At 42.0% G+C, this 21,713-nt stretch overlaps 1 protein-coding gene across 10 annotated transcripts in view; it reads left to right on the top strand.

Annotated features, from left to right (window-relative positions):
* LOC126857443 (transcription factor Sox-2) overlaps positions 1–21,713 on the top strand; it is a 264,526-nt gene that overhangs the window by 216,777 nt on the left and 26,036 nt on the right. For 9 of the 10 annotated variants that reach the window (XR_007688507.1, XR_007688511.1, XR_007688506.1 and 6 more), the window contains one exon: positions 12,072–12,137. The exons of the other annotated variant lie outside the window; for it this stretch is intronic. Coding sequence is in view for 2 of the 9 variants with exons in the window: in XM_050606873.1 (XP_050462830.1) it covers positions 12,072–12,137 (66 nt within the window). In the remaining 7 variants the exon portion in view is untranslated. The remainder of the gene's footprint in view (positions 1–12,071; positions 12,138–21,713) is intronic. 10 annotated transcript variants of the gene reach the window in all.

Below are 21,713 nucleotides of genomic sequence, written 5' to 3'. Positions count from 1 at the left end.
GTCAAGCAGAATTAATATAAGATCGATAATTAATACATATATTATTTTTTCTGCAAAGTATTTAACAAGAAAATTAATTAAGTTGGAATTATTTTTTTAATTGATTATTCTAATGACTTTTGCAAGTATATTTCAACTCTAATAATAATCGTTGGTTTTAAGTTAGAAAGAGATAGCGGCAGAATAGTAACTTTGTTACTAATTATAATTTCCTATATAAAATGGAAAAAGAGAAGGAGAAAGAGGCGAGAACGCGGGCGGAAAAGACAAAGAGGAGAAATCGAGAGGATCGCGTTCGACCGTCCTGTTGATCCTTGCCTAGAATCCGGCTGCGACCAGGTGTGCTCGTGGAGAAAACATACGAGGGGGAGGGTGACGCTCAGGGGTGGACTTACGGACCCCTGGGCCGCTCCAGTCCTCTCTCGCCCTGCTGCAAACGAATGGCCCTGCGCGGGGAACCGGGGGTGAGGGGGAGGGGGAGCCGGTAAACGAAGGTAGAGAAAGAGAGGCGGCGGCTACCTGAGAGAGGGGTCCTTCGCACAGGACCGCCGCGCGGGCCTTTGCAGCGTTAAAGCTTTGGGCGCCCAACTGTCTGCGCCGGTTATATACCTTCGGTACGCGTCGGCGGCGGTAGTGGATTCACGAAAAAGTGAATTCGAGCATACCTGCCGATCGCCGCCTGCCAGTGGCTCCGATGATGTCGGTGAAGTGGTTTCATGCGATCGTTATATTTTTTTTTTTTTTTTATTTTCTTGTTTTATTTATTTCTTATTTTTATTTTTCTTGTTATTCTTATTATTTTATCGTCGCGATAAAAATACAATAATGATAAAAAATTTCTATCTAGAATATATCTTACTATCGTAAACATGAATTAATAATGCTTATTTGTAGATTGTATATAGATATATAATTAGGTGCGCTATCATTACTTTATGATTTTAGTTAATGCTCGATGTATGCCCGATGGGGTTTGGAGTTTTATGCATATATAATGTTGATCAAATATTGAATAGGAGCGTAATATAATAGACGCGATTTCTATGATTACGCTTCTGTAAATATAATATTATAATATGAGACGCATATGTGGGCAGCTGCAGTCTTGCTGTGAGCATTGATTGGACTTTAGCTTTTAAGAGAAACTAAAAATCATAAAGTTATTTCATGAGAATATAATAATTATTTTTTTTACATAAGCTTATACATAAAGTATATATATATCTGAGATACTTAAAAATATAATTAAGTCGTCTCATGTAATTAAGCTTTTTGCGCAATCATCTTGTTCACGAGAATTCCGACACTCGAATTGATCGTCACGAGATTACATTCATATATATTCGACTAAATATTGAATATGTTAATAGAGAGATTCACTTATCAGCGCTCGCACTCTGTTCGTGATTAGGACTTTATAAATATAGGAGCTGGAGAGGATCAACTGAAATGCGTGGCCTCGTGATGTAATCGCACGGGACGCGGGCGAGTCGCGCGTGGGTGACCGGTCGCGCGCTACTGCGCGTCGTAAGTTACATTTACGCGTACACTTAACGCGTGTGCGTGCGCGCGCTCGCTCGCGCAGAAGGACGCCAAGGTGTCGACAAACACGAGCGAGCACAGATAACCTCGGGGTAAACGTGTAAACTCGGCTACCAGTGTTACGAAACCAAGCAAGGTCTGGGAATCTCCTCTGTTTTCCGTGTTAATATTTGAACAGCGTCGTTTCGTAGCTAACCGAGAAGCTGGCGCGACGTGATGCGACCGATCGAGGAAGAAGAAAAAAGAAAAAAAAAAAAAGAAAAAACACGTGCGAATTTTTCTGCGTGGAAAGCGTCCCGTCGATTGCATACCGTTAAGAGACACTGCATTTGTAATGCAACGTAAACATGTACGATCGACACACGGGGTGTCTTGACAGAGAGAAAGAGAAAGAGAGAGAGCGGCGTCGTTTTCTATTCACGACTATACCTACTTACCTGAACGCATCCAAAGTCGGTTTCTCCTCGATGCAACAGTCGTTGCATGCGCACACGCGTCACACACTTCTTCATAATGTAGAATATTAAATACTCTGCTATCTTATCTTTGCAATATGTCTTGCGAGAGACAGAAAGAAATCGACATTAAGAGAAAACAACACAGTTGCAAAATCATGTGGCAAAATTATCTAACTTTATATTTGTTTTTCTCAATAATAAATGTATGTACGATAAACGTTGATTAAATGTATCTGAATAATATTGTTTTATTTTTTCTCTCATATATTTGATTTAAATCGATATCGAATAAGCTTATTTAATCATTTTAATTATTTAAATAAAGTCAAATTGTTTTGGTCGTATCTTTTAATAAAATTACAATTTCTTTAAACCGCGCGAGCGATCAAAGCATATTTATTTATTTCTGAACAGATTAAGAATATAGTAACAATCGAACAAATAGTTTTCAAGAAAAAAAATATATAAAGATCGAATAACACGATGCTGCAGCAAAGTATTTCCAAGATTTTGATGCATATGCTAACTTTTTTTTAGACACTTATATATTCAAAAAATATTTTCATAGTTCTAAATATTCGGTTCAAACAAAATTATTAATTTTTTTGAAATGAAAAAGTTTATATTTTAATTATTTTGACATACCCGCCCTCTTGAATTCCTCGAAGGATGAATACTGATTGATGTGAGAGAATAATTTTGTTTAAATTTTCTGAATTATTCTTTAATTCGTTACGCGCTTTAGAATCGCTTTTTGTTAAAAATTCATTAGCAAAAAGCGGCGATTTTTCCGAAACTTTAATCCCATAAGAGAAGATTATCCAGTAGATACCTGTTTCTTCGACCCAAAGTTGTTCTCAGAAATGTGGGATTTTTTGAACGATCATTCTTTTTTTCTCACAGTTGTTTTGCCAGTGAAATGAAAATTCCAACAAATAGAAATATTTTCAACGCGATCAGCGCATATATAATTTTGACTAGTTTAGAATTCAGCTTATCATCGATGACGATAAATCGGCGAAGCTCAAAAACTCGTAAGGCCTTATTTTTTTTTTCGACACATCTAGCGATCACCAGTCATGTTAAAAAAAAAAAAAAGAAAAAACAGTGACAGTAGCGCGAGCCACTCGTGTGCGACTCGTATGAATATTCATCTCCGGCGTGGAAATCCGTCATGAAATTTCCACGTCACGCCATTAAAGCTCCGGCTTGTATCCGCGAGTATATTTCCTGCTCTGACTTTCTCTCTCTCTCACACACACACACACACACACACACACACATCGCAAAGGGTATCCTGAGTCGTCCTCCGTCGTGCCCGCCCCCATAGGGATTACTTCTTATTAATATGCATTATGGCAAGCATGTCACAAAGCAACCGGAGAGAGAGCCAGCCCCGGCACTGTGATGTAAATAAACTTAGGCTCCCAGATCTTCCTTCTTATGCTTCGGACACGTTTCTTTTGTAATTGCATCCCGGCAAGCTTTGTCTTCGGAGCGATACGCGCCTTGCTACACCAACTGTCCAGTAAACATTTTTCATTTTCCTCAACTTCCGCGGTCGGCGCTATCCCGAGTAATTAAGGGAGACAAAAGGGTGACATAACTCTTCGCAATATCGCGTGAAAGAATTTTCGACTCGCATTTTCCACGAATTTTCTCTCGACTGATTTATTTCGTTTCCTTCTCGTAATTACTTTCCTTTTCCCAGTTAAAATGCGTTCGAGATGCTGTAATTTTGGATTTATTTAATTTGGATTTTTTTATTTGAGAAATGTCTATTTTTTTTACAAACGAGTGGCTTTTGTAATACGTCACATGACCGTAGAGGGGATATTCTTCTTGATGTCTCAATAACCCTTGCCCTTGATGTTACATTTCATGAGTAACCTGTCGCTTTCGGAACGAGGTATGTGACGGAGCGCGCATTTTTCGCGCGACGGGGTTTATAAGCCCGTTTATATCCTTAAACAGGCGCCATCCCGGGCATTTATAAACAAATTCGAGAATCGTATATCACGGTCATTGTCCCTGGCCCTTACCGTGCCGACGAAGATCGTCGTATAAGAGAGTCGTATACGATGAATGACAAAAGAGTGCGAGAGATGTAAAAGAGGGAGAGAAAAAGAGAGGCGGTGGGATGCTTGCGTCGATGAGCCCTTTTGAATTGATCGGCATTTGAATATATTCACCTGCACGCCCTTAGCGGAAGGAACTGTGTCAAGAGATTGCGTCGAGACCGATCGTTTAAGGAACCGGAGTGAGCAAGAAAAAAAGAGATAATGATAATTACATAGCGAAGAAATTTTTCAATTGTGTTTCAATAACAGTCATGGTGTGTGCTTAATTATTTAATTATCAAGTTAATTTACGATGCTTGAATAATTATATTATTTCAATCAAATGTAGCACCGTTATTTCCCGCGTTACGCCAACGTCTTTAAAAACATCAGCATTCACATTTTTTATTCACATCTGTTCCATCTTAAAAGCGATATACATATTTATATTACGTGAAACGCAAAAATACGGGCCGATTGATTTTGCCTCTGGCATCGCGCGTACGTATCGTTTATCGTTGCTATATTCCTTATTTCAATTCGCTTTCCAGCGGTCGAGCGGCGTTGAAATCTTCGCAGGGCGAATACGTAACTGAAATCTCAGCATCCAAACCCTGCTTCTCTCTTTCTCTCTCTCTCTCTCTCTCTCTCTCTTCTCTTCCGCTTCTCCCTCTTTCTCTCTCACGCTGCGACAACCTGGATGCCCCGCAACGATTCTCCGCTCTGCGCTCTCGTTTTCCCTCCCCTTTTCATCCCCTGTCGGCGTCGGAGGGTCTGTAGCCGCAGCTGCACAGCTCCGGCCAGGTGTGCACTCTCGCAATGTTGCCGCAAGGGTGAATCTCCCCCCTCCCCCCTCCCCCCTCTCCTGCTTCCTCGTCGCTCGTCTCCTCCTCCCCGCGCCGCTCCTCTCTTCACGGTTAGGTTTTGCCACCGAACCCTGAGTCCTGGATATGGGCGACGATAGAATTTCGCATCGAGAAAAGCGTGGAAAATTATTTTTCGCCGCGAAAACAAAGGCCACGGTCCACGCGCCGCCGCTCTTGTCCTGAGTCCTGCAAATAATGTTTTCAGGCTCGCGTTTTTAGGTCAATTTGTTCGAAGAATTCGATAGGAGAGATTTCGTGTGCGCTTTTAAAAAGCTAGGATTCTCTAACGTATTTACTTTTCTTTTTCAAATATTACAACTGCTATCGATGTTATTTTTTGTTACTTTAAAACGCAAGGTATATTGATCTCAAGATATACCTATCAGAATAATATAATCAATGTTTTTAGATATTTTATATTAATTTCTGTTTATATTGCATATTTATATTTGTTTTATATTAATTTAGATATTTAAGATAGATGTCAAAATAGTTGACAGATCATTATGACAAGGAAACCAATCAATGCTTTAAACGAAATAGTAGCATTTGCAGAAAAATACTTGATATTTCCGACTTGTGATAAACTACTCTTATATAAGCAATCCTATTTTTATTTCAGATAAAAATGAAGTGATGACTAATTCACGATCAAATGTTTAACAAATGTTGAGCGGAACAAAATATTAATTTATATCACTTTAGATGCATATCTCTTTTAAAATCATTATATTAATATATAATTTAAAAGACTCTAATAAAGATATCGGGCGCATCTTTACTGCAATTTTTCGTTATATCGTGCCTGGCAGTCCCATCTCTCTCGCGTTTTTTTTTATTCTCCACAATGCGTGCGCGAAATATGCACGCTCCGTCTCGACGCACGTGGACGCGGATTTCGATGATGAAATGTATTTTTATTGCAGGACGTATATACGGTCGACAGATAGGAAATTGCGGAAACCAGAGACCGACGATGTCTCGATAAGAGCGGCGTCGGGCTATACGCTCTCATTGCCTCAATTTCCACTTCCACTTCCACTTCCGGTCGCGATCGCTTTTTCCCATCGGCCGAGCCTAAAAAACCAGGCGTCACGAACCCGCGCGAGCCCGCGTTCGCGTCACGCTCGCCCGGCATTGTCGAGTGAAAAGTGGCGCAATAAAAATGACCAGTGCGTAAAGCTGCCAAATAATACGCGCAAATTTTTTTTTTTTTTTTCAGAGAGCACGCATATTCGGAAAATTTGTCGTCGCGTGAGGAACATATCGTAACAGGTTGCAAATATATTTAAACGCTGTAATTATATCTCCTTGAAGCGTTATAGTTTCTCGATAGATAGCTGATAACTGTTTATGACTTTGATAAATCTTGAATATCGGAAATACTATATAAATAATATCACTAGCGTTCATCGCTCTATTTAAACACACGGCTGCTTCTACGATAGCTTCTCTTAAATAAAAATGATTTTTGCACGAACTGAGACGTACATTTTTAACGACTGAGATAAGATCTCGCTAAATTTAATGCCGCGTCCTCGCGCTGCCGGAAGTACCATCGAAAACAAATCCGTTCTATGGCGGAATGAGATGGACAAGGAGCGAAGGAGGATCCATGGATCCATGGATCCGAGGCGTCACGACGCTCGGCTGAGCGTGTATCCCACCTGAACACCGGAAGCCGGGGTTCCCCGTGGCGACAAGAGAGATAGACAGATAGATAGATAGATAGAGAGAGAGAGAGAGAGAGAGAGAGAGAGAGAGAGAGAGAGAGAGCGCAAACCTACCGGAACACCGGAACCGGAAGGGTGCGGAACCTACGCGAGCGAGCGATGTTACCGGACAGCGCGAAGCGGGTTCGCGCTGATTTCATCCGTTGATGAGACCGTATCGGCTCGTTGACTTTACCAATGTTGTTATTAGGTGTCTGCGCGCTCTCGTCAAAACGTACTATTCTCGCGACGTAATTAAAGGTTTCAGACACAACGTACAGAGAGGAGAATTCTAAAATATTCCATTAAATTATTAAAATTGGATTTAAAAATGCTGAAATGTGCAAATAGTATTTAAGATCAACGTTGCGCAAATATTCTGAGTATTATATTTTATGTATTGCAATTTTTTTTATTTACCTTGCATGCACATATACACGCATATATATATATCGCTTAAAAATGATCTGTCGGACGAAGCTCGTTCTCCGAACGAATCCAGAGGCACGCGAGCTTGTTTTGACACACAAGCGTGTCTCTCTCTTTTTGCCGAGAGCCAAGGTGAACCGCGCGCGGATCGCTCGTCAAAGGGTTACTTTGTGCCGTCCGCGAGCCCGGGATGACTAATGAGCCCGTGGTGGTTTAAACAAAACGTCGGCGTATCGGCGCGCGGACGAAATTGCCCGGGCAACCTACCGCATTGCGACTTGGTGCGCGTCTAAACAAGGGGCCGCCATTAAGCCGGAATGACTCGAGGCAGCTAGTCACTCGTGATTAAAAGGGCGATTTGTTACGCGGATACTGACGCCCAGCACTGCGGCGACGGTATCCGGACTTTCTCACCCCGTCTTCTCCCCCCTCCTCCCCCCTTCCCCCTCCCCGTGCGTGGTCGTTTCGAGGTCGTTTTGCGTCTTCGCGAGAGCCTCTTTTTTTCTCCTTTTTTTTTTTCCTCTTCTTCCTCCTTTCATTGTTCGGTGCGCGGCGAACTTGACGAGCGCGCGATAACTCGGATATTTCATTTCGGTCGACGGCGCGTTCCGCGAAATTCGGCTCGCAATGCGCTCAGTGGCAGTTTCGAGTATAAGTAGCTTGTATCCATTGATTTCGTTAACACAGCTTCTTATTATGAATCACGCGATTGCAAACCGGCGGAAAAGAGCAATGTGTTTCGCGAGTAATAATAAATAAATAAATTAGGAACTCGCGTTCACCAAAGAGAGAAGAAATTTTATTACATTTTATCTGAGACAATCACGTGAAAAAATGTGATGTTATATAAATTTATGAGATTAAGTTTACAATGTGCCATTATAAAATTATGGCAAAGTCCGGTGCCAAATATCCGAAGGTTGTCGACAGAATTGTCTCCTTCTATCGAGGGGTTAACGAGAGGAGGGGGCTACGCGCCGCATTACAATTACAATCGTCATAAATATTTAAATAATGCTCGTTCACCCTGATTTATGCGTAACGCCGGTCGGAACGAGAAATCGCGTCGGATTTCCTCTCTCTCTCTCTCTCTCTCCCCCTCCCTCCTCTTTCCCTGTCTGCCCCACGTCAGCATGGGAATTTCGACGGCGGCAGGTGGAGAGCATAATTAAAGTCGCGTACGGCGTTCCCTTTTTATGGGAAATCTGTGGACGAAGCACCTGCCAAAACGGCCAAATCGTGTGGGACACACGTGAACGACGTGATTTCGCTTTGGTATTTAATAACGCCGGGGTTATGGGAACCCGGTCACGGCTGGAACAAGCACTCCCCTTAAGTACAGTGATTATGCGACACGGGGGACACGGTATTTGCGCAGTGAAGCCGCCCCGCGAGTCTTATATCAAGAGAGAGAGAGAGAGAGAGAGAGAGAGAAAGAAAGAAAAATCGCTCGAACGATTGTCGATCATCTCTAATGAAACAATTGAATTCAATTGAATTGCATCGAGTAATGCGAATCAATTAGTGTGTTTTGCATTTAATGATATAATTGTATCGCCATTGCCATTACATTACAGAGTGTCTAGCTCCCTGAAAAAATATAAAAATCTGGGATTTTTTTAGGGATTTCTCTTGTATTCTGGAAAAATCAGGGAATTTTTATGAAATATTTATAAGAACGGGGAATTTTTTTTTAAATTTTGATTGATAATTTATATTGGTTGGAAAGACAATAGCAACGTAAATCTCTCACTCTTCTTCAATCGTAATTAATTAAAAAATGCGATGATATGATGTGAATATGATATATTGTTACATGAAATTATCGATACTTTACAGAAGATAATAATAACAGCAATAGACTCAGAGTACTAATAATTTTTTTTTGCTCCATCTTTAGTATAAAAAGATTACATTATTCTAAAAAAATTACAGTATTTTAAAACTTGATATACATGATATTTCTTGTTGCAGTCAAATTTTAAATTAAAATCAAAAAGATAATCAAAAACACTCAATCCAAGACTAAAACCTGCATAGAATCTATATAAATTAATGGAGAACGCCGCACGTATATAATAATAATATTTGATTATCGATTTTAAAATTTGATTGCAACAACAAATATTGTATATGCATAGTTTTAAAACATCAATAATTTAATTTTAATATCTATACTGAAGATGGATCAAAAAACGATCCAAATCGTACATTTAATATAATATTTATTAAAATTTAACAATAATAATTGGCGTACCATTGCTCGTATCTTGGCTCTTATTTGCCAGTTCTTCCACTTAATTTATAGGGGATGTTGTAAAAATTTTCTATCCGAGGTCGAATCCCATTTTATTGCTAGAAAATTTTGACGAACTATTGTATTATTTCAAACGTCTATATTTTTTTTTTAGTGATTGATGATCCAAGAGCTGCAAGATAAAAAAAAATTTCACTTTCTGTTTAAGAAAGTGACTGTTTGTTTCTACTACTTTGACAAATGGTTAAAGAGCGGTGTTTCTTTGTAAATGTTTCTTTGATTGAAAACAATACCAAGACTAATAGATCTTTCGAAGAAAAATTTGCACAAATTTTACGCATTCAAATTTCTTTAAGGAATTGTGGTGTGCTATTTTTTTCAATAAAATTTTACAGATATTCTCTTGAGAAAAATTTATCATGAAACATAATTTGGTTACCATGAAACATAAATGTACATGCATTTATAAATATATAAACTATTAACTAAATTGTTTTCTTCTTTAATATTTATTATCGAATGTAACATTCTTTTTTTATATATACTCTATTACATTTTTGGCGAAATTGAATGCAATCAGTCACGCCTTGTGATCATGTCCAAAAATATAGATTGAAAGCTACATATATGCCCGTCTATTAATTCGAATATCCGTCATTGAAGTTACGCTCTACTTGAGAAAGGAATGTGCGATCGTCATTCGGTATATTCTGTCATGGCGATTACAAATTTGCGATATCTCGCCATGGCTTTGTCAATTCGGATAAAAAGATTTTAATTTCTCATCACGTATAATTATTCATCTGTCAAAATAAAAACAAAAGAAATTAATATTTTATTTATAATTTTCTCACGAAAAAAAAAATATATATGACATCTCTGGTAAAAATCAAAGTCTGTATTAAAGTATTTATAAATTATTTCATACATATTGACGCTTATTGAAATCGTATCATATCGTATGAAAATCTCGCAATGTGATCCGATTGTAAATTTCATGTTCGTATCGAGCTATCGCGGCAATTCTCTCGAATTACGGTAGCTAAGGAGAGCGTTGTCTCCGCGTTGCGTTACAAATTTCTACGAATGCAAGTGCATCGCAACGCTCAGCGCCTTTTCACATACCTTAGCGCAATGTAATACTGGAAACAACAAGCGTCTCAACTGATCCGATTTATAATATATCGTCGTCAATAATCGCTGATAGATATCCTACACGGACACATCTCATATTGCGTTGACCAAAAATCACATTCCAACCGACCCCTCGAATTATAACGTCGACGCGGACGATAACCACGGCGAATTCACATTCTCCCACACATATAGGCGCGTGCGCGTGTGCGGCGGCGGGGGCGGGGGACTCACGCAACCGACACGCATGAATGCCTAATGCCTGCAGACAGTGATTTCCACCCTCGACGAGAAATGCGCGCCTCCTACCTCGTCCCGCTTTCGATTCGCTCGCCCCGTCCACCCCTTTCTGCGGGCAGATGGGGTTCTCACGACCCCCCTCCCCCCTCCCCTCCCCTTCTACCCCTCCTCATGCCGCTGCCACCTATACTCGAGACGATGTCGCTCGTAATCGGCGCGCGATAATGCCCGGCTGTCACAACACGCAAACATACGCCCGCGGCGTGTCCCGATTAAGAAATCAAAGGATTAGCCGTGACTTTTGGATAACGCGCGGTTCCGTTTCGGCAGAGATATTATTCGAGCCGGTTTAATATGCGCGGCAGATTCTACCGGATCCTTTGTGTTACTTATTAAAGCGCGTTCTGATGCTTGCTAAAGTGGCTTCTTGTAACGCGATTACAGCGATAAGTATCTTGTCAGTCCATCTGATATAATGCGGTAAATTCTTAAATCAATTCTGGTTCCCTTCTTCAATGTGTGCATGAGTATATCTTTATGTTTCTTATTAAAGAGCATCGTTTTATATATTCTTTTTTATACATATTATACATATTGTATTATCTAAAATTAATTTTTATCTACACATTTCCTGCGATAACAATTTCACTTATACATTTATCTGCGATAACAATTACATTTCGTGCGAGAAAAATTCCATGTTTTTCTCTCGGCTGTCAACGGCACCGACGGATAACTCCGATAAAGCCGATGTACGAAAGTGTCCTCGTCGAAAAGGGCGTCCAATAAATCCCGACGAATAATGTATCGATGTCACGGAGTCACGGCGATATATATAGACACACACATACATATACACATATATGTATATCAAGGAAGAGAAAGATGGAGAGTATCGTTATTACGCGCTACGAGAGAGAGAGAGAGAGAGAGACGTATCGCAAATAACGTGCACACATACACACGCACATGATGTCCGTGCTCGGTCGTACAACACGGGTCTACACCTTGTCACCATCGACGCCGCCCTGCGCGTTCGTTACGCGCGTATATTATTCATTCCGCGTGTCGACTATAGTTGAGACGATAATGGCCGGTTGTCGCTCGTCTATCTTTACTGACGTCACCGTTAACAGGTTGGCGACGGGCGCGATGAGCGAAAATAGGTACGTCCCGTCGACTGTCGACACTCGTCGTCGTTAACCGTTCCTTCGCGAGGGAACATTTGCGCGCGGAAGCACTTGCGCGTTTTTCATATCGTTGATTAAAATCATTAACGAAACCAATTACATGTTTTAGCAAATATGCTATATCGTATATTTTATTAATGTGAGCAATTAGGTGTTAATGATGCATTTTCTGTTATCTTGCAGGTCAGATAGCGATCGTAAAATGTTGAATCCAGAAACCGGCTGCTACTCGGAATCCGTACGAGCATGGTGAGTAATAATGAGTCGATTATATCGATCCTCCGTTAACGAGATTAATATTCCTCTTTCATGGATGTATACATTTTTATGCGTATCCACTTTCGATATCGAGCGTGGTTAATGAAAATGCGCGATTCTTTTTTTTCCTCTCAAAATATAGTTAACGTTGAACGCGAACGATCTCACTCGAGAGATTTTTAACTATTTTAACCGGTGCGGCGATTAAACAGCGGGCGCATTTTCCGCACGACGGTCGCACGAATTTTTGTATTAATTTGTCAGCGTTCACTCAATTTAGCGGAAAAATCTATCACGCTGTTATTTAGTCGCGCGAGGCTTTTTTTTCGCGCGTGCATTTTTTCCTCTCTTCCCCTCACCCTCTCTCTCCCTCTCTCTGTCTCTTTCATTCTTCCCGCTGCACTCGCAAGGTAATTTGCTGTTGATGTATTTATAACAAAACGCGGCCGGTCGACAAAACCTCGGGAATAAAATACGCAAATATTTGCGTGTTTAATTTGAATCTCGCTTTGGGATCGAGCACACGGCGCAACGGGAGGGTTAATGATGAAATGTCGCATTGTCGCCGGGGCAGGAGAGAAGAGGGGTTGACCTCCCTTCCTCTCTCTTTCTCTCGTTTTAGGATGGCTTTGTTACGCGCGGCATATTGTCGTCGCGTGCTGTCGCCGTACCTGTATAGGATCGCCAAGAACCACCGCTCTTTCCGTCTCTTTTTCGCCTTTATTTTTTATTATTTTTTTTTTTTTTCGTCTCAACCACCCGTGACATCATTCTCTCGCCTTCGTGTTAATTTATGATGGATCCTATGAGGTTCGTTCACGAATCGCGGAAGCGCGATTCGGTCACGATGTATAACCTCGTGCGCGAGATGCTGCGAGAAGCGTTTATATACATTTAACTCTTTTGCGCGATCAAATTTTTTTTTAAGGGCGCGCTTGACAAAGCACGTCGAGAAACGACGCGACCCTCGAGATCGACGACGCATGACGATGCTTTTATGGGGGATGTGACACCTTATATTCGCGTTCAGATGGAATCAGGTGATTCGATTCGATGATATTTAACAATGTACGTATTTGTGACGTGATGTGTGACGTTTAAGATAACATTCGTTGAACTTTGATGCCATACTAATCGCGAAATTATCACGAGGAACGCGAATGAATCATTCTCCCGCAAAACAGAAGCCATCGACAAAGAGACATCGATATCTACTCGTTCCTTTTTTTTTTTTTCACGTATTCGATCATTTTTGGTCTCGGGTGCGATTTATCTGCAATTGTGGTGGTTTTTCTCAGGACATTAGGGACGCGATCACGACCGACGGAGGATTATACGATAGAGCGGAGGGAGGAAGGGGGGGAGGGAGAGAGGAGAGGGACATGCCTTAATGCGATTAAGGTCGTTATCAGATGTCGCTTCCACTTCTTGCGCCGTGACGTCGACGGCGCTCGTTTGTCATCGCACCGACGTCGTCATGGGGGTTGCATGATTTACTTCCGGCTTTCCCCTTTTCGCGCCCTTCATTTCCCTCAGTCGATTTCTTCGTCACGATTCGAGCATGTGACATGCGTCCGTATAAGATGAATGTATTTTCCTGACGTACGTATATACACACATACACGGGACAATCTCCGGCAATTAATTCAAGCGTCGCGCATCTTGTCAGCCATCATTGATTCCTGCGATAAATCATTCAAGTTGTTTACACGCCGCGATTAAGACGAAAAAATATTTCATGTATAATTTATACTTTTGCAAAAGTATATTATTTATTCGCACGTATGACATTTGTGAGACTTCTTTAATCTTTGATTTCTTAATGTAATACGTACAAAAATTATGAATTTTACTATAAGAACCGTTAACAGTTTAATGTCATTTGAGTTTTAGAATCAATCGCTTTAAGCATAAATATGTAGGCAGGTCAAATATAAACCGAACTTTTTCCAAAACATTTTATTCGATCAAAATATTTTTGGCGCATACCCAAGTCGTTTTTCTATATAGTTTCCACTAAAATCTAAGCATTTTTATTATCGAATTGGCAGTTTTTTTAATTGCGTCATAAAAAGTAGTAAAGTCCAAGGCTGACTAGTGCAAGAATTCTTTTATGACGCTCAAATAAAAAAAACTGCCAATTTGATGACAAAAATTTTACTGGAAACTAAAGTAAAAAAAAATATATTTTAATAAAAAATGTAAAAAAAAGTTTGGTTTATATTTGACTTATCCACATAGAATCCTATTTGACGAGTTTCTACTCGACTCGCGTGTCAATTCATCGTCAAGTGTTCTACGAGCGAGCCGGTTAAATGTACTTCGAATTAGTTCACGACCGACACCGGGGCGGATTCGCTGAAGGAAAGGGGAAATAATGACAACGCCTAGAGAATAAATTCTCAAATCGTAGAGAACGCTCGCGTGCCACACGCAGGTTTCAGTCGTACAGTCGTCAGAGAGAATATCCGAAGATTCGTTAAGGCCAGCCGTTAACGCCTTTCGTTACGACGACGACCCTCGATGGCCTAAGGCCGATTTAGTGTCGCATTAGCGGTGAAAGCGGAGAAAAAAATTGTTGCCCATAAAACGGCAAGGAACTTGCTGTGTAAAAAAAAAAAAGAAGAAGAGGGGAAAAAATGAGGGGCTGGGGAGAGGAAACTTCGTCGTAGGATCGGGAGAAAGAGACAACGGAAGCTTCTCTTCGTGGAGTGATAGTCTTCGTGGTCATCGAGGGCGAGGGTGTGGCCAGGAGATAGGGATGATTAGAAGCTACACCCCCGTATGAGGGGGGGGGGGAAAGGAAGGCGAGCAGTCGCCGGGGGCGCAGCCGGAAAATTCATGAAGTTACTTAGCAGCCTCTCCGCGCGGGAACGGCCGTTTATTTTAGGGGCGAAGGCACGAAGGAAGTCGTTACGCGTCGTCGTCGAGAGATCGCCCCCCGGCGCTGCGGAGACGGTAATCCTAATTAATAATTAATTACGTCGTTTCCCCCGCGCCCTACTTGACCGAGGAATAATGCCCGATTGGATTCTTCCTGTCGTCGGAGAGCGCGATTTGGCGATACGGTTCACCGACCATTCCCGTAGATTTATGGCATCGGGCCACGCCATAAATCTGGTTAACGTCTTGCATTAGCTGCGTCTTCCCTTTGTTAGGGAAAGCATCGGAGCGTTAAAGTTCGCTAATTAATTCGTATCATTCTCTCATCGCCCGCACAATGCCCGCACGATATATATCATACGATTTTCCACGTGTATTTGGATAGCGGAATCGTCTATCTATTATAGTGCGATTTTTATCCTGTTTACAATTATTCTCCTCTTTTCGTAATATGATATTTACTTTATCGTGGATAACATGGAATTAAGAAAACATCTCGAGAGTAATCTATTTCTCAAATTTTCGGAACGTGCTCTATCGTCATTTTATCGTAGCTACGCGCCGTAATATTCGGAATGTAAGTTATTATCCTTCGTAAGGACAGCGCGCGTATGTATGTATCCGGAAGCGATCATTGGCAGTAAATTCTCCCGTGAATAGAACGCAACGTTAAGGTTCGGACGTTCCGTGGCGATCGAAATAAATAACCATCCGGAGTTTCCTGGAGACGAAAAGTGCTACGGTGCTTTACCCGGCGTCCACGAAAAAGTCAACGCCGCGAAAAGTCGTCCAGAGTTTTACGAGGGTCAGTGGGAAGATAAAAAAAGATGCGCGAGGGACAGACGGAGAGAGAGAGAGAGAGAGAGAGAGAGAGAGAGAGAGAGTGGGATATATGGTCGGAGAAAAAGAGTCCGCAGACTTTCGGAACGCTGGCTTCGGACGACGCGGAGAGATCTTTCGTACACGCCTAAAAGCTGTCCACGTGTGTCGTTACATACCCGCACTCTCTTCCCCCGATCTCCCAGGAGCACCCCAGTTTGTCAAAGGCGACCCTTCGGTGTCGTTTACAAGACAGCAAATTTGTCTCAGATAAGCAAAACAAACACGGAACCGGCTAGTTCCGCCTCCGCTTCTCTTCATGCATTTCGTTTTTCATTTTCTCTTTCTCCGGAACAAAAGAAACCAAGACACTCTTCCGACGTACATTAATTTGCAACATATATTGCATTATAAAATATTTCACGCATATTCCAGTAAAATATGACACACATTTGTTTATCACAAATGAACATAATAAGATTGCCATCGAGATTTTATTCTGTTTTTATATTTTTAATAGTTTCTGTTTTTTTTTTTGAAAGAAATTAAAAATCTAACGTATTTTCTTATTTTTTAATAATCTATACTTAATATCTTTTTAAGGGAAAAGTCCAATTATACATTAGGGAATCAATCAAATACGAAAATAAGTAAAAATCTTAGAGTAAAAATATGTAAAAATAATTGTGTCTAAAAACAAAGAGCAGAATTGACAAATATTCGTTTTAGAATGCATTCTTGTCATTGATCACAATTTTGCAGGCATTCTTTTTAAAGGATCGCAACTATTAACGATGCATCCTGTCCATGGTCACCGAGTTACGAATCGATTCCGCGAATCCCGTGTTTCGGCTACTTTCTCGCATTTCGACCGCACCAGGGATTTGCATATATTAGAGCTTATCCTTCCGAGAACGTTCATCTTCGGGATGCACGCGCGTTTACGAATACTCGCTCTGAATTCTGAACGGAACCTCGATGGCAACCTTATTATGGGTCATTTGTGCTCATTTAAACATAGCTCGCGGCGCATGGAATTGTTGCATAAAAAAAAAAAAAAAAGATTTACCTTTCTCTCTCCGCACATTGTAGCGAAGCTGACCAATTTTAACGTTCCCTTAAATTACGCTAAATAAGAATTAATCGAAAAACGAGACTTCGCCGAGAAAATAATAGAAAAATCAACTCTGAGAAAGGATTAATTTTCTTATCTAATTTAACACGCGCGATTGACAACTGTTTCTTTTCCTCCTATAAAAATAATATAATCTGGAAAATCTGGGAAAAAAAGGAAGATGTCGAATCTTTCATCGTATCTGTCACTATAAAGATGAATTAGATGTCCGATAGAATAACTTTGTCGAAAAGGAAAAAGGTTAGATCTAGAATCGTCGCATCGAAGCATCTCTTCTAACACTTTAATAGACGCGTTAGGTCTCTAATGGATACCTGGACACCACCTCGTCCTCTTATCGATCCCTTCATCAGCGGTCCTCGCCGGTGCGAGACCTTCTCTCCTCTGATGGCGCAAACGATCGTACACAAGTAGAGAGAGACACAAATAACTAAAATGTTCGCTGTTAGATAATTAAATCGTTTGGATATCGAGAATATTACTTTTTAAACGTTGCTGGCACGATATTTTGATCCTTATTGGCGTCATCGCGAAAGGGCGCAGTCTACCCCTGTACTCAACGTCCAATGAGATTTTAATGCGCTTCCCGAAGAGGTACACGTTAGGTCCATGACGGACGCAAAAGCGTGATCGAGAAAGGATTACGGCGTCCAACACAATAATATTATGTCGAGAGAGAGAGAGAGAGAGAGAGATAGAACTAACTGCGGATCCACATTCGTCTCGGTGGGGTTGTTTCGCGTTCCTGCGCAGGAGTCCTAAGGGCAGCTGTGCAAAAAGGAGGGATTTCAAGCTCCAGCTGCGTTGTTGTGTACGAGGGTTACTTGTAATCGCGGATGGCACGCTGAAGGAAGGATCCGAGGGATGGTTTCGGCGCTCGCGCGACACACGTCGATCGAAAGCTCCAAGTTCGATTATAAGATTCTCTCTTGAACGTGCACGATGGTTTTGCCGAGGCGATCGAGCGGGGCGTCGTGTGCGCGTAAATAAAAGGTGGCATCATCTCGCCCGGCGTGACGCGCGACCGACTTATTCCATGGAGAAACGTGTCCAATCCGTTCGTCTTAACGCGTAGAATAACACCGGTCGACGTCTCGTTGAAACGACCTTAATGGAAATCTCTAACTGAAATATCTCTCTCTTTGTGTTGATTCCTATAAACTTTACGATAATGTCGAGAATATCAAGTTTAGACAGCGTGAGAACTCGAATAAACGTGATAACGTATTGAAAACGGCATATTAGATAACGAGCAGCGTTAATCGATTTTCTCGCGTATTTTTAGCCCACGTTTATTCGATCCCAGGGGTCTCGTTTGCCAAGACAATGCGCATAAAATGATCTGGAATGATCGAGAGGCGATGTTTCTTAAAATGGGGTGAGGGGAGGAGAGGAGGAGAGCGTTGGGGGGGATTTTGACGAGAGTCTCTACGTTACGGTCCTACGTCACAATAACGTATATTTGCGAGAATGGCCGGAGCGTGCGGTCCTCGAAGAGGGGTGAGCAGCGGGAGGGGGGGGGAGGGAGAGAGAATTGCCGAGGGGTAAACATCGTGTAACCACCGGGGGGGAAAACACAGGCGCACGATCCCGCGCACCCGCTCGTGCTTGCATACGATTCCATAAATATTTTATTGGCTCGTCATTCGACTTTATTGCGCCGCACGATCGAATGACACGCCGGATTAGGTAGGTGGCAGTTACTTTCTCGGTATACGCGAGAAACGCGAATCGTACCGGATCCTTCTCGATCATTACTGGCCGGTGTTTTTTTTTTGAAGTAGAAATTTATTATTATTCTTTTACGTTTTGCATCTTTTTTTTTTTTTAATCTTTTAAATTTGATAGAAATTTCGTGTAATACTTATTGTTACATGACTTTATAATTCGATTATTTAAAAAAAAAAAAAAAATATATATATATATATAAAGAACGTAAAAAAGTTTTTTCGGATATATATTTGCGTTTCCGTACTATACATGATATATCCCAGATGCCTGAGATGTCCACGGGTAAGATTTCAAAACATTGTCTAAATGACTGGTGCGCAGTCGGTCCTTCGAGCATGATTTTTCGAAAAAAGTTTTCCACGAAAAGCGCCGGCATCGTCGAAAGTTCAAAAGCGGACCGTATCATTCCGATTTTCCGAGAAATGGTTCTCGCGTTACCGTAGGGAAACATATTTTTCACGACGCAACGATCCTCAAGGATGGAACGGTACGGAATAGTGGTCCGTCCGGTCGGCGGCCCGCAGCGGCGGCGGTCTCGCTCACTCGCGCGTCTCCAACGCAGCGACGGCGGTCTCTCGTTCTCGCGCTTAATTAAGCCGAGCCACTTAGTACCGGTGAATGCTCTTTGATTGGCAGACGAGGTGCCTGACGATAACCGAAGCTGACAGGCCAGGTACGGCTGCGCCTATCCGCGCCTACGGCCTCGCGCGAGCGACTCGGCCACTCAGTCAACATCAGGCGAACGCTGAGTTATGTCGAGGGTCCGAGTTCTTTTAAACTCGCCAATAAATCGGACCCCGGTCTCCATCGCCACGAACGACGTGGCTCCTTCGTCTCCTCGTTCCCGCTATCCTTCGTTCGCATCCCCATCCGTATTCTCTCCTCCTCTATCTTATCGTTTCTCTTTCTCTCCGGTAGTCGTGTCGTAGTCCTTTTATTTTTTTATCACTGTGCATCGCGCTTCTCTCTCTCTCTCTCTCTCTCTCTCTCTCTCTCTCGCGCCACCGCGTTCCTCCGTCACTTCGTCTTCAGGTAGCGCGAAATTCTCATTGCAGCCTCCCCCTCCTCCTCCTCTTTACCTGAGCGTCCGTCCGGTCGAGCGAGGTGCGAAAATATCGGCTCGTTTGCTCGATGACTCGACGGCTTCTTCTTCTTCGTCTGTCTCTTTTTTTTCTTTTTCTCTCTTGCTTCCTTTTTTTCTTGCCCAAGAGAATTTTTTTTCTCCCGCTGTTGCGTCGTCTTTCTTTCTCTGTCGTGCGTGCGCGCGCGCATCATCATATCTCTCCCTCTTTCTCTCTTTTTCTTTTTACTCGCTTCGTCGGTCGGTCGATATTATTTCTGCAGCGGCATTCCGTCGAATCGATCCCTCGCGGCGTATCATCGGTACCGGACAACGGGAAGAAACTTGCACGACAACGGATAGCGACGATGAGACTCGCGGGATACAATTCGATCAAAATTATGTTGTTAGGGTCTTTAAATAGGCAATTTTTTAAATAGAAAGGTTCATATCGTATGTTAAAACACGGATGATACTGTTAGATTGTCTCCCGAATGATGGCATCATTCGAGAGATATTCGCCAGAGATTCTTCTTATCGAATATCTTATTGTATTATTATAAGATAAGGTATCGTCGTCTTGCAAAATTATCAAAAAAATATAAATTTATGCGATATGATTAAAGTAGGAGACAATTATCGATAATCTCTCATTAATAAAATAACGTTATTCTTATACATAAATACACGTGGCGAATTGTAATTGCTATGTAACAGTTACATAATTAAAAGCAAACGCAATCAAAGTATTGATCTTGTAATTACATGCACCATACACTGCATTTATTAAATGAATCAGATTCATCTCGCGTTATTTCACGCATCTATTTAAACAGACTTCAATTTCCTAAGCAAAAACGTATTTCAGCGTCATCTATCGTGATCGAGAATCTCTTGGTGTGGCGTCGTCACCAATTAATAATTACGACATTGTCGCCGCCCGCTAAACGCTTTAATCAATGTCATCGGGCCAATTTCCGATCGCCGTTGGCTCCCGTCCCATCGTTCCGTCCTCCGCTCTGTCTCCCTTCCCTTCCCTCCCCTCCTCACTCTCCTCACTCTCCTCTCGCCTATCAGGGCGGCTCCTCTGCAGGAAATTACGTGGTACACGATCGAAACGCGGGCGGAAGTCGCAATTTATCAGTTTCCAGGCTGGACGCGCCGCCGGAGATCGCGATTCCGATTTTCCTCCCCGCGCTCACCCTCTCCCCCATTCACGGCATGGATCGGCCTTAATGACGCTTGAAAATCGATCGCTTCGATCTCACGCGCACTGTCACTCGTCACTCAGTCACGCTCCGCTAATTGCGAGATATTTATCTCTCGTTTTATTCTCCCCGGCGTCTTCGACAGTTTCTACGCGCGAGGTGTCTGTTCTACTTGTGTTATAATCGTGATCTCTTTCGACTGATCGAGTGATTAATTATGCGTCGGCCGGTGCGGGAATAGGCTCGTCGATCGACTCGACGCGACGCTAATAACGAAAACTCGATCGTGACTCATTTCATATCTCGGTGCTGCGCGAGTCGAGGGATTAAAACAATCGTTGTTCTAGAAACAAGATCGATGATTGATTGTTGAACGTATTAAAAAAATATTGCGATAAATAATATCGATAAAATTTGATGACTCTTAATATACTCTTTCCAAAGTCCTTTGTCGCGCCCCATGTGTCAAATTATATTCAACCTTCTTATTTATTCCACTCTCGCTCGCGAATGCGGAGAAGCGATAATATCTTTGCGCGATCGGGGGAGATAAAAAAATTCCATGCACGCGCATGCATCGAAATATCGCTGCTTTCGCTGCTTTCGAGTACCCAGGCCGACCGCGGTTATGAATACGCGAAGATCTCTTGTGCGATTCTCACTCATGAGCGCCGCTGATTCAGTGTGTATGCTCGAGATCTAGGATGTATGTATGCGTTGATCGCGGTTCT

The sequence above is a fragment of the Cataglyphis hispanica genome, chromosome 21 (assembly GCF_021464435.1).
Source record: "Cataglyphis hispanica isolate Lineage 1 chromosome 21, ULB_Chis1_1.0, whole genome shotgun sequence".
In the NCBI taxonomy this organism is placed as follows: domain Eukaryota; kingdom Metazoa; phylum Arthropoda; class Insecta; order Hymenoptera; family Formicidae; genus Cataglyphis; species Cataglyphis hispanica.
Note: the sequence above shows the minus strand (reverse complement) of the source record. Positions and strands in the feature narration are given on the sequence as shown.